The sequence below is a fragment of the Lycorma delicatula genome, chromosome 1 (assembly GCF_047948215.1).
Source record: "Lycorma delicatula isolate Av1 chromosome 1, ASM4794821v1, whole genome shotgun sequence".
NCBI classification, from domain to species: Eukaryota; Metazoa; Arthropoda; class Insecta; order Hemiptera; family Fulgoridae; genus Lycorma; species Lycorma delicatula.
In genome coordinates, this window is record NC_134455.1 from 311,107,248 (window position 1) to 311,120,280 (window position 13,033).

At 29.3% G+C, this 13,033-nt stretch overlaps 1 protein-coding gene across 1 annotated transcript in view; it reads left to right on the top strand.

The window, feature by feature from the left end:
• Positions 1–10,122: 10,122 nt before the first annotated feature.
• Faf2 (Fas-associated factor 2) overlaps positions 10,123–13,033 on the top strand; it is a 59,857-nt gene continuing 56,946 nt past the window's right edge. The window contains exon 1 of the mRNA XM_075381613.1: positions 10,123–10,474. Coding sequence (XP_075237728.1) covers positions 10,415–10,474 — 60 coding nt within the window. The 5' untranslated portion in view covers positions 10,123–10,414. The remainder of the gene's footprint in view (positions 10,475–13,033) is intronic.

The window sequence follows — 13,033 nt, forward strand, 5'->3', positions numbered from 1 at the left end:
TAAGCAGCACCTTTTCAGCAGTTACTGGTAATGCTGTTGTTAATTGATCCATCTTAAAAGTTAGGAAACCAACATATTTAATAAAATAGCCTACCCAATGTATATTGTGTTTATTCATTTTATATATTGTTTTAAGTTTATAATTTTCACATTTTTCAATGTTAAGATGTTTGTTTTTATGCAGGTATAAAATTTGTATTTTCTAATAGATGTCAATGTTTTGTGTTCTGATTTTATCAGGTGATTTACACAAAATCTTACTCTATTGCTGAAAATAGGACCTATAAGTGTTCCTTGGAACTGTGGGTGAATGTTCATCCAGTTTGTCCTATGTAATACTTCATGTATAACAACAAACACTACACGTAATCAGGCATATCAATGAGTTTACCAATTTTTAATCTCCTGGTTGAGATATTTCTGTAATCCTTTGAAAATTCCCAAATAATTTAATTACTAGGACTTGAACGCTCAATTCTAGGATATAACGTCAATTGTTTTTACACGGATTTGAATACTAGATCGTGGATACCGGTGTTCTTTGGTGGTTGGGTTTCAACTAAATACACATCTCAGGAATGATTGAACTGAGATTGTACAAGACTATATTCATTTACACTCATACATATGATACTCATTCATCCTCTGAAGTATTATCTGAACAGTAATTACTGGAGACTAAACAGGAAAAAGAAAAGAAAAAGAAAGAAAAAAATTTTAATTTATTTAAAAAAATCTGATGTGGACACTATATGACTTCCTTGTATGCCTATTAAATTACATATACACATTTTTGCTGCACTTCATTTAAACTCATTTCATTTGAAAGTAAGATACGATCCTGTAATTCTTTAATAAAGTGGACAGTTATAAAATTGCATTGTGGTAGACACCACATAGCATCTTTTTTTGTGGTGTCCATAACAACATTTTATATTACTTTATATATTAATTTTGTTTCATATTGTTCAAATATCTACTTGAGCGATCACATATTTATACACTACACATCTATGTGGTGTAAGTGAGAATATGTCGGATCAGTAACCATGAACACATCGGTTCAATGTATACATGGTTACATTCATACTTCACACACACGTACACATAAATAAACTTAAATCACTAAATAAATTAGTTACCAACATGAAGTTATACTAATGCAATTACACAAACACTTACTGTAATTTACAATATACTCATATATTAACCAGATAATATACTCATATAAATAATAACAGACTTTTATTGGAAACATTACAATAAGGACCCATTCATATTTTTGGTACAGCAAATGGTGAGTACTGTCAATTTTTTTTTACACTTTCCTTGACATTAGGTACGAATAATGCTAAAATAATGTTTAACAGCAGTACACCTAATTATTCACATTCTTATAACAAAATAAATAATCTTTAACATTCAAAGAGTATTAAAACATAATATAGCTTTGTTTAATAATCTGATTAATTCACAATAACGGTAATTAATATTCACTTTATAATATAATTTTTAACATTAGAATATTTTTTGTAGTACATTATAAATCATCATCTCATTAAAAAATCACTAAAGCCAAAAGCGTAAAACAGCCTTGCTGGAATATAGACCTCTGACATCATTGCAAAAATACAAACACAGAAGTTACCTTCATTATCAAAGCTGCCTCTTTTCACAAATGCCAAGCTACATCTTTGTCAGTTGACAGTTGCATCTTTTGTCACTTGCATCTTTGTCAGTTGACAGCTACACTGAGAAACAGTAAAATATCTATTATTTGTTAATGTTACTCATGTATACATGTTGGTAACATGCTACATGATACAGAATAAGGTCAAAAGAAAACTTAGTGGCAGAAAATATACATTACTAACATGCATAAATCACTAGTCATATAAAGTTGTTAACATTTTCACAAAAGGTGTACTGAGCCATTTTCAAAATAATGAAATACATGACAAACTCAGTAATAAAGGGTATAAACAAATTAAACTGCAGTGACTGCACTTATTATTTAGGACAGCATTTGTAGTCACCTGGAGATACAAGGAGCACATACAGACACTTCATACAATAAAGTTAAATTTTTCAAACTACCTCATATAACACAGAACACAAATCACTGACCAATCACAACATACACATTGTACATAAAAACCAAGATAACCCTTCCTAAAAATTATGTGTATCAAATTTTTAGACAGATAGTACCCCTTACAGATTAGAATAAAAACAAGACTACAAAGGAGTTGTGCATCCCATACTTTACTTTTTTATTTTTTTTTTTTACTTTAAGATAATCTTAAATAAGGTTTACAAAGAATTTTCCTGGGTTTTAATAATAAAAAAGTCATAAATGGTATAAATTATGAATGAACCAACACAGAAGTATAATTTGACTTCAAAAATATAAAAAGGGATTCTATAGTTGCATCTCAATTCAATATTTTTATTCTTTAAAAAGCACATAACAGTAAAACACATTTCTAAAGGTGTAGTAGAATGAATAAACTTTGTCAAACTGTTAATAAATGAATGAATAAACTATTAAACTCTTTCAACAAACAGTACAGCCGGACGAACACTTCGCTAGTCCGTGCCCCGGCACGGAATAAAAAAAATCGAGGGGCGCAAAACTTACAAAAAAAAATTACAATGGAGTTAATGAATTAAGAAAAATTACTGGAAACAATTAAAAAAAAAAATCTATTTTTGTGTACTAATGGCCACAAAACTTTCAAGGTACAGTAATCTATATATATATTTATACATAAAAAGCAATGTCTGTGTGAGTGTGTGTGTGCGCTCGCGCACGCGCGGTACAGCGCAGAGACCGCTACCTACGGGTACGAAGATTTTGACCCAGTACAGGTGCCGAAATATCTCGAGCGAGTTTTTCGATTTTCGAAGTAGATTTTTTGTAATTCATTGCTTTAACGATTTTTTGCCTTTTTCAGCGAAGTTCCGTACCAAAATTGTTGAAAGTCCGGAAGTTGAAACGTACCACCTGAAACTTTATTTAATACATTCCACAACGAGACAGATTTCAAATATGTACGATAATTAGACGCGTGTCGGTAACTAATTAAAATAAGGTTACTTTTTCGGATGAAACGCTATTTTCCCATAAAGTCTTTTTGTAAATCGCAGTAAAAACTTTTCTACCTGTCATACAAAAACGAATTTTTTTTTCAGAAAATACTCTGAACGGCTGGCTTTCAAATGAATAAAAAATTATTAAAATCCGACGAGTAGTTCGTTTAAATAAACGAAGCCAAAGTTTTAAAAATTACCACCGTTAAGCATGTTCCAAGAATGGTCTTAGGAAAAATTTTTCTCCCTTTCTCTGTTCGTCGTAATTGGCTGCTTGTCACATGGTTAGAGGAGGAGGTAGAAAGAAGGAATGTGTACGTGCTGGGAGAGGAAAGGATTATTGAATTCTATTTGGCGCTTTTGGGGGAAGAGAAAACGTTGTTATTTAGCGGGAGGTATGACGTATTCAAAAGTTTTTAGTGAATAATTTTGTTCGGAGCGGGTAAGTGATTTCGATTTGAATTGCATTGGTTTCTTAATTTGTTTAAACCTTTGGCAACAGTGAGTAAAGAGTAAACTAAGTACAAACAGTGAGTGTGTATATACATATATATATATTGTTTAATTGTTCTTACTTGCCGATTTAGAACAATTTGGATAATGATTATAGCGAGATATGATTATAAAATATTTCACCGTCAAAGATGTACTATTTCGACACTGTATAAAAGTATTTTCTCTGTGATGAATATCTGCATCGAAAAATTTATGGAATGAGATGGCCAGGAGTCCCGTTTGAAGTTCATTTTTCATTTATTTATTTAACATTTACTTATTACCTATTTGTTTATTATTATTTTTTTTTTACTTTGATTTTGGTATTTTGCTTTTGTTTACTTTTAGACATATATTCTGCTTAGCAATTTAGAACAATTTGGATAACGATTGTATACGGGAATAATCTTTTTTTTTATTATTTGATTCTGATATTTTTCTTTTGTTTACTTTGACATATATTCTGTACCAGGAGATTTCGTTTGAAAGTATTTTCTCTGTGCTGAATATCTGTAATAATCGCCAAGCAAATTAACCCCGTTCATTTGCGTTGGAGTTCTATGAAAGATTATTCATGAAGATTTGCGATTATCTCCTTTCTAATTGTGCTAATATTGTTCAATATTTAATTTTTTTCATTAGTAAATTTTGTTATTTTTTTTTTTACTTTGATTTGGGTCATTTGCATTTGTCAGCTCGAAAACGGATTGATGGATTTGATCCGTTTTAGATATTGAAATTCGTCGTTTTAGATATTGAAATTTTGTTTCACACAGATTTTCACGTAACAAACTGTTTTATTGTTTTTATCCAAAGCATTGGATAAAAACAATGCATTATATACAAGGGGATAGAAAAGCAAATATGAAAGATTGTTAATTAAAAATAGATTTTCTCTTTAAGTTGTATCTCAGTGATTGTTTATTTCCATTGTTTCTTTACTTACAGAATGTCAGATATTAAAAAAATTATCTGATAGCCAGTTCAGGAAATGAAGACTAAAGACGGAAGCATCCTTAAAAAAACAAGCTGTAGCTTTGGAAAAGTTTTTCAAAGACAATTCTAGGCCAAGTACAAGTTAAAAAAGTCAAGATGATCTGGACAGCGTTGAAGTCGAGATCATTGAGGTCATCGTTGTTACAATAGAGCAGTCTTCTGTCATCAATTTCTGCATGGTCTTCTAGCACACAGGTACCTGATCATGTTGAGCAACAAGAAGACAAAAAGGAAGAAGCAAAAGAGATAGAAACTGCATTGCACTTGCAGATGGAGACAGATGAAGATTCTCCTGTCATTTTGGTTTTGAGTTATGATCCAGAACTGTGGCCTGAATGTATTTCTGATGCAGAAAGATTTGTCTTTCAAAAGCAAATCCAGTGTCCCCAATGTACAACTTTGATTTTTCTACTTATACCAGCGGACATAGGTTCACCTTAAACAACTATACAAAATATCTCAGCAACAGAGAGAAAATTCACAGAAATGGTTCGTATATATTCTGTAGCCAGAGACACAGTTTTCTGCTTCTACTGCAAAATTTTTGCAACGGCTAGTTCTTCTGTAATTTTGGGCAATTGCAAAGATTTGGGAACCATTTTAATAGATGGAGAATCATCAGATATAAGTAGCCTGTAACTCTGTAATGAAATATCAGTGGTGTGTTCTCTTGGAAAAAGATTTACCTACCACCTTTGGAAGTTTTGAAATTGATAAAAAAATTAATTTTGCTCCAAACTTGAGAATTGCACTAAGAATTTTACTAACTCTTCCAATAAGTGTTGCATCTGGAGAATGTAGTTTTACAAACTAAAAATAATCAAGAACTATTTGCGAACAACATCTCCAGCAAGTTTGTGAGACCTCATTATATTAAGAATCGAGCATAAACTCAGTAACAGTTTAGATGTTTCTGAATTAATTAGAGAATTCTCTGATCTAAAAGTTCGTAAAAATTTTTTTTCTGAATTATACTCCTCTTAAATGTTTTTTAAATGAATTATTTTAAATGAAGAATTATTATAAATATTAGTGTCAACTACTGAGTTACACTGTTGTTTTTTGGACATTTACTAAAAAATTTAAAAAAGAAAATTTAATTTAAAAAATTTTAAAAATTAGTTAAATGAAAAACATTTTAGGAAATATATTTTCATTGAAAATGATATAGAAAGATGGTAGTTTTGAAATAATAAGAACAGATTTAGTGTGATTCCTGTATGCACTCCAATAGAACAGTGATTTGTAAATATGAATGTATGCTGTAAAGCACAAACCACAAAGGAACAAGCATTCATTGTTTTACCATTATTTTGTTCTTGACCATTACTTTACTTCATCATCAAGAACAATTTTCTTCTGATTGTCTAGCTTCTTATACCCAATAAGACATTCTTAAATAACCTGTAAATAAATTTTGAGGATGTTCTATCACTTAGAACCTCAAATATAATTAATTTACTGAATCTTACTCAGTTCTCTTCATCCATGTGCAATTCAAGTTTCAAAAATACAACTGCATCATATAAAATATTAAATTAAAAAATGCTTTATGATTATCCAAAAAGCTCAAAAATGTAAATTTCAACCCTGGGAGAAAGAAAAAATACCATGCACCAGTGTGTTCAAAATATTAACCAAAAATGTTTAACTAGCCAGATTTGCTTATTTCTTCTTCATTACATGTAAATTAAACATGTATCATAATAAATTTTAATGTCATTGATTTTTTTTAAAAAATCATTTTTTATTAAATATATAATTATTTGTTTGATTACATTTAATTTTAATTTTTGAAGTAAAATTCTCAACAAAATAAAGCATTAGCCAAAATTCTTAATATTAATATATTAGCATCACAATTTTGAAAAATATGTTATCAACTTTTTGAAAATTTGGGGATTCATGCATCAGGGGTCTTGATTATTTACAGTTTATTTAAATCTCTTTTTTTACTTTCCCATCTAGCACTACAGCAGAGCTATAGCTGTAGAAGGGAAAGTATTGTAATTGGTCCAATTTGGACATACGCAATTTTCACTGGATCCTGACATTTTGACACCTAAGGAACCCAGAAAACCAGATGGAAATTTTCTGGATCTTCGTATATACAAGTGTGTGTTCGGTGTCACATTCTAAATCACTTAATATCTCCAGAACTACTGGACTGATTTCGACCAAAATTAGTCGGATTACTTCTATATAAGGGGCATTGATATCATTAAATTTTCAACTTAAAAAGTATAGGGGGTGAGGCTGTAGAACAAGGCTTCTCTGTATCTAAAGATTTAACCAAATTAAGATCTTATTTTTCTTAGGTGCATTTGTTAACAATTAAAAAATAATAATATTTAAAAAAAAAAAAATTTTGCAAAATCACACCCCCACCCCAAAAAATGCTCTAAACAAGTGGCTTAGAAGGTATATATATATTTTTTTCCCGTTTAGTCACTGGAACCACCGTAAAGTATTACTTCTGAGGATGAATAAGCATGATATATATGAATGTAAATTAAGTATAGTCTTGCAAAGTCTTAGGTCGACCATTCCTGAGATGTGTAGTTAATTGAAACCCAACCACCAAAGAACACCAGTATCCACAATCTAGTACTCAAATCCATACAAAAGTAACTGTCTTTACTAGGATTTGAACCTTAGTGGGTATAGTGCATCAATAGCACCCCCTGTCAGCACAATGAATGCTAGTGTAGCGCAACATGCTAAATTAAATTGTGTAAGCTGCGTGATGGGAAAGTCCTACAACTGTGTTGTCTGCTTTTTTTGTTTAAAAACGTTTTTAAATGTTTTTTAAGAGCCAAAACTTAAAAAAGTACCAATTGTTTGTTTTTTTTTTTTTGACTGATCTATTTCAGATTTTACATCCTTAGTTTTCCCTTTAAATGTTTCTCTTTCAAAATAAAATTTTAAATAACTATTTACTAACTAGCTCTTTTGTGCTCCCTAAATATTTTATCTTAGAGAAAATATATTTTAATCATGGTTAGGAATAATAACTGTGTCAGTTCATCAAAATTGGTTCTGTCATTGTTACACAAGTAAAATATTAACTAAAACATGTGGAGATAATGGACTAGTTTTATTTAATTTTTTTAAAACATTATAATAAAGGATTACTCTACTGCCTATAATGAACTCATAAATCTTTAACACGTAAATTAATTATTATAAAGCATCCTCTGAGATTTTAAATAATTATATAGCTAATGCCATCTCTTCTATGGTTCCCAGCAATTCCTCTTCTTCATGAATATAATTATAAATCTTAATGCATGTTCTTCCTTTCTAAATGCTACTGCTTCCATTCATTTGAGTAATCAACCATCTGGAATCAGGCTGTAGGTATTCATTTCAACTTTGATATCCTCCTTCTGAATTTGACCTATCCATTAACAGCTCTGTGTCCTTAGCAAAAATCTTATCACTGAGTCTTTTAAATATTAAACCATGAAACGACAATATTGTGATAGTATTCAGGCAAAAATATAATTCTACAAGTATAGATTTGAATAAATTTTAATTTTTACAGTGTCACTTTCTGTACATTTAATTTTATCTAAATCTTAAGTTCTATCAGAATTTTATTATTAAAGAGGACTTGAGATTTAAGTAAGAATCAGATTACCATGGCCCAGTGAGATTTCTACTTACCTTTAAATGCAGAAGTCTGAAAAACAATGGTTAGAATAGCACAAAAATTCAATTTTTACTTCCTTGTGCAAAGTAAAGAAAGTATTGTGATCATGAAAAATTTTAATTTCCAAATTTCAATGGAAATATCCATTTTGACCATTCATGAATCCATTTTGATTACTCGTATTTTCGGTGTGACATCTGTACAGATGTCATGCCAATTTTTAGATGTAAAATCCAAAAATTTGGATTTTGGACTTTTCTTAACTGAAGTATAATAAACCCTCATTGAGAGTTTTTTCAACGATGTATCATAAGTGGTACTTATTCATTGATTTGAGAGTTATAGCCAAATAAAATTTTAATTAATGAAATATTTGGATCTTAGGGGAAGGCACATTGGTTCAAACCAAACTTCATCTCCTTTCTTTCTTTTTTAACCTTTCATTTTTTTTTTTTTTTAGTTTATATTTATTTAATAATTATTAACCTCTCATTGTAAAAAGAAATTACGATGAATAATGATTTAATAATAACAAGAAAGAAAAGAAAATATATCAGAACTTTTTAATGAAAAAAAATTTTATGTACTTTTCATTTTAAAAAAATGTGTAAATGTAATTTAGCGAACAAGGAAGTCATGTGTTGCCCACATCAGATTTTTTTAATTGAAATAGGTTGGAAGTCTTGAGTGACAAGACATCCCAACTACCCTTATGTTTTTTGCTTGTACTTGAAGATAGAATGCATTTTGAATAATAACAGTCTTAATCTTACGAAATTATTTTTCTTTACTTGGTAAGGCTTCACAATGTCTTCACAATGTGAAATACAGAGACATAAACTCTATGACATCACAGAGTAGTCAGAGTGTTGAGCCCTTGGGAGCAGAAAATGTTTTGTAAGTCTAGTTCAAGTATCAAAGTATATGAGTTTTTGTTAATTCAGCAGGCTTAGAAGCTAGTTCCAGAGGCAAGATAACTTTGAACCTCTTGGGTTTCTTACTCGTCCCAGAAGGTAGAACATATTTTGGAAAGAGTAGTTCAATGGTAAAAATTGTTACTGGAAGAGGGAATTGTTGGATTCAGTGAATATGAATATAAATTCATTAGCTGGTGATGATTTCTTCTGAGTCTAAAGAATCAGGTTGCAGAATTCAGTGGATTTATAATGAATAGCTTTCTTCAGATTATTATTATTATTATTTATTAATATATTATTATATAACGTACCATGGGTAGGAGTGAAATATGGGGTCCAGACCAGAAGTGATATGACTATAAAGTGGAGCTAATCACATGGAAAAATTAAGTTTTCAAACAGTCTAGTGACTTATTTAATCATATTAACTGATAAGCAATTTTATTTTCTAAGATTACTCAGGTAAACAAATTTTTAACATTTTATACAGAAATAAATATATTTAGGGTCTTATAGTGGAGATGAAATATATACAAAAAAAAGCGATTAACGTAAATTTTTCAAAGACAATTTAATTAATCGTCTGGGTCAGAAACTACACCTTAAAACAAAATATCAAGTTATTTAATCGGAGCAGTTATACGTTACCGCCTGAGCAATGCAGCTCAAGTTACTACCATATTAAATAATGGCATTAACAATATAAAACAGATTAAACAACTTTTTTTAATCTACGTATTGTCAATAAAATCGATTTTCATGTACAATTTCACCAGATTTATTATAATCTTAACACAATACATGATAACTTAGGGAGATAAATTGCTAAAAGAATTGTAAATTATATGGCACATAGATAGTAAGAAATTATATTTACAACCTTTTTTGGGAAACAAGTTGGCAGAATGTTACTAAAATTTTAGTTTACTAATTGTCGTTTTCTTTTAGTTATTTTCTACTTATGTTACAGAATGAAACTTTACTTTTTTAACTTGAAGACTATTAATTTATTTTTCTATATTAAAATTGTGTTTAATAATGCAAAACAATAATATAATCGATTATATCATGTAGCTTGTGGATTAGCCTGCTGACAGTCCTATCGTGAATCGTCGTCAACGTACAGTTGTGTAAATTGTCGTTTATTTTGGTGTCGTGATAAAGTCTATTTTTTTTTAAATAATGATATTAGTTTTTTTGTGACACATGAACTTTTGGAATTTCTTCGTTCATGAAGTAAATAAAATACGTATGGAAAATGGACAACTTGGCGATGAGTCTTACTCCTGAACAAAATGATAAGATCCTACAGTTTCAGGTTAAGCCAGCAATATTTACTCTTGATATGGCTTGTTAGTACTATATCCACGTTTCCCCCCATTTTTTGTTCAGTTACAGAATTAGGGTAAAATTATGATTAATTTTAGTAGATATTAACCATAACCTTGCATAATTTTTTGTTTGTATTTTTGTAACCTATTAATACTTGTCATACCCTCTGTTTTTATGGCTTTTTGATAAATTAAAAAATCGGTAATGGTCTGATATATATCTATAATGTGTGTGCATGTGTTATTTAGTTTTTATAATTGAAATTTTTTCTTTGTTCATAATCTTTAAATTACGTTTGCTCATCCCGTACTTTTTCATATAGGTTAAATTTATTGACATGAAACCGTCTTGCAGTAGTTTTGTTTATTACTATTGTATTTACTTTATTTGGAGTAGTTTTTTTTGTAAACTGTTATTGACAGTTAGGTTATCATTGTGCTCGTATTGTGTTATTGAGAAAATATTAAATGAAGATAATAGGAATTTTCTGTCAGTTTTGATTCCTTCAGTTAGTTGATTTAAAAAAAACGTTTTTGGTAGATGTATATTAGTACCTTGCAGGATTATAGATTTTTATTTTGTTCTCAGGTGTTAGCCTGGAAAATTGAACTTTCTTTTGTATAAAATATTTGAGTCATACAACATTTGAAATGGTGATCCATAGTAAATCTTAATGCTAATCTGATTTATAACTGAGGTCAACTTTATGTTGCTTCTACTTGCTTTGTTGCCTTGTAGTTGCCTTATTGTATATTTATAATTATTATTATAGTATTATTTGAATACAGATTCTTTTACATATATATTATGCTAAAATGTGAAATACAAGATGTTAATGTGGTTTCATTCAATTGAAAACATTTTGAATAATTTTTAAAATAATTATACTTACTAGCTCTTCTGTCAGTCTATTTTATAAGCTCATATTATTATGTATATTGTTCTTCTTATGATAAATAGATAGATCAATGTTTAAAAAATATTTTTTTACATTTTGCTATACACATCTGGTTGGTGATGAGAATGTTTGCACTTTAATAAAAATATTCTTTTGTTCAGTAGATTTAATTTTTTTACCTGAAGCTGTTTACAAAGTGCTATCAAAATACTTACAATAACAATTTTTTATCAAAATATTTTGTAATAATTTTAGTTAAACAAAGTTTTTTGCCCAGGTAATACTGAGCAATTACTTGAACATTGTCAAATTTGTTCATATAGATATATGATTGTGTTAACGACAGAAAAAGGAAGACTAACATAAATCAAGTATTATAAATGCAAAATAAACTAACCTTAACAAACATCAGAGTCGGCTGTTGAAAATGACTGACAGCACCCTTCATAAGGTGATTTTCTGCCATACACATGTCTGATAACAGAACATGTGTTGTAGTTTCTCTCTGTAGTGACGATATTTCCATCTAAACATAAATTTGGCTAAGTGTCCTGCTAGATTGTGTTTGATATTGTCATACCTTGAACTTTACTCCATATCCCCTCTCCGTAACTTCAGACCTATCTACAACTCTCACCTTAACCCGAACCTCAGAATGTATTAGCCTTTAAACAAGTCTTCATAACTCACAAAACTCACTGCTAATTGACTAGAGTACTGCAGCGTGGACTTTGACCTTGCATGGGTCACCTGCTTTCCGATATTTCTTGATCCTAAGTATGTCTATTATAGTATTTTCAAGTATAAAAAGGATTGAAATTGATAAAGTAATTGCTCAGAATTACCTTTACCTATAAATAGCGTAAATGTGGTGGTTATTGTACAACAGTAATGAAAAAAAGAAACTGTATGATATACGTTACTCGTTTATGTAAAAATGTTAAGAACAGAATGAAACTAGTTGTCTAAAATAAAATAATTGTAAGTTAAGTAAATATAATATTTCCAATGTTTATAAGATTCCGTCCAACCGCACACTTATAATTTATTATTTATAATATGCTAATTATCAAAAAGAAACCAGAGAATATCTTAATTATAATCAAAGAATGCTTGCCCATATTAGCTATGATAAACTTAAATGTTGCTGAACCTACCAACACTGCAAGCATAATCAATTTATTTTTTATTTGCTTGAATGAAATAATTTTTTAAAAATATTAATATTGTACATTACAATCATTATCACAACAAAAGATGTCAAGTGGTTTACTGAAATCTATTCTCAGCAATAATTTATTATTTTTACAATGCTTTTATTGCTTATTTTTACTTGAAATTCATGACCATATTGCAGGATGGAGGATACATTCTAGAGAATGTACGATGTGTGTGTCTGTGTGTTAATTCATATTTTAGGAATTTCAGTGTAAAGTCAACACTTTTATCCTGGCCTCATCTACTAATATCATTCTCCATTATTACTTATGGTTGGTAGTTAGTTAAGATACAAATATAATAAAAGTCAAATAAAGTGTTTTTGCAAACTTTATTGATAAGTTTACAAAATAAGAATGTGTTTAAGGTATAATGTAGTCTTAATTACAAAATATATAAAATGCTGTGTTAAGTGTAAAATAATCTTAA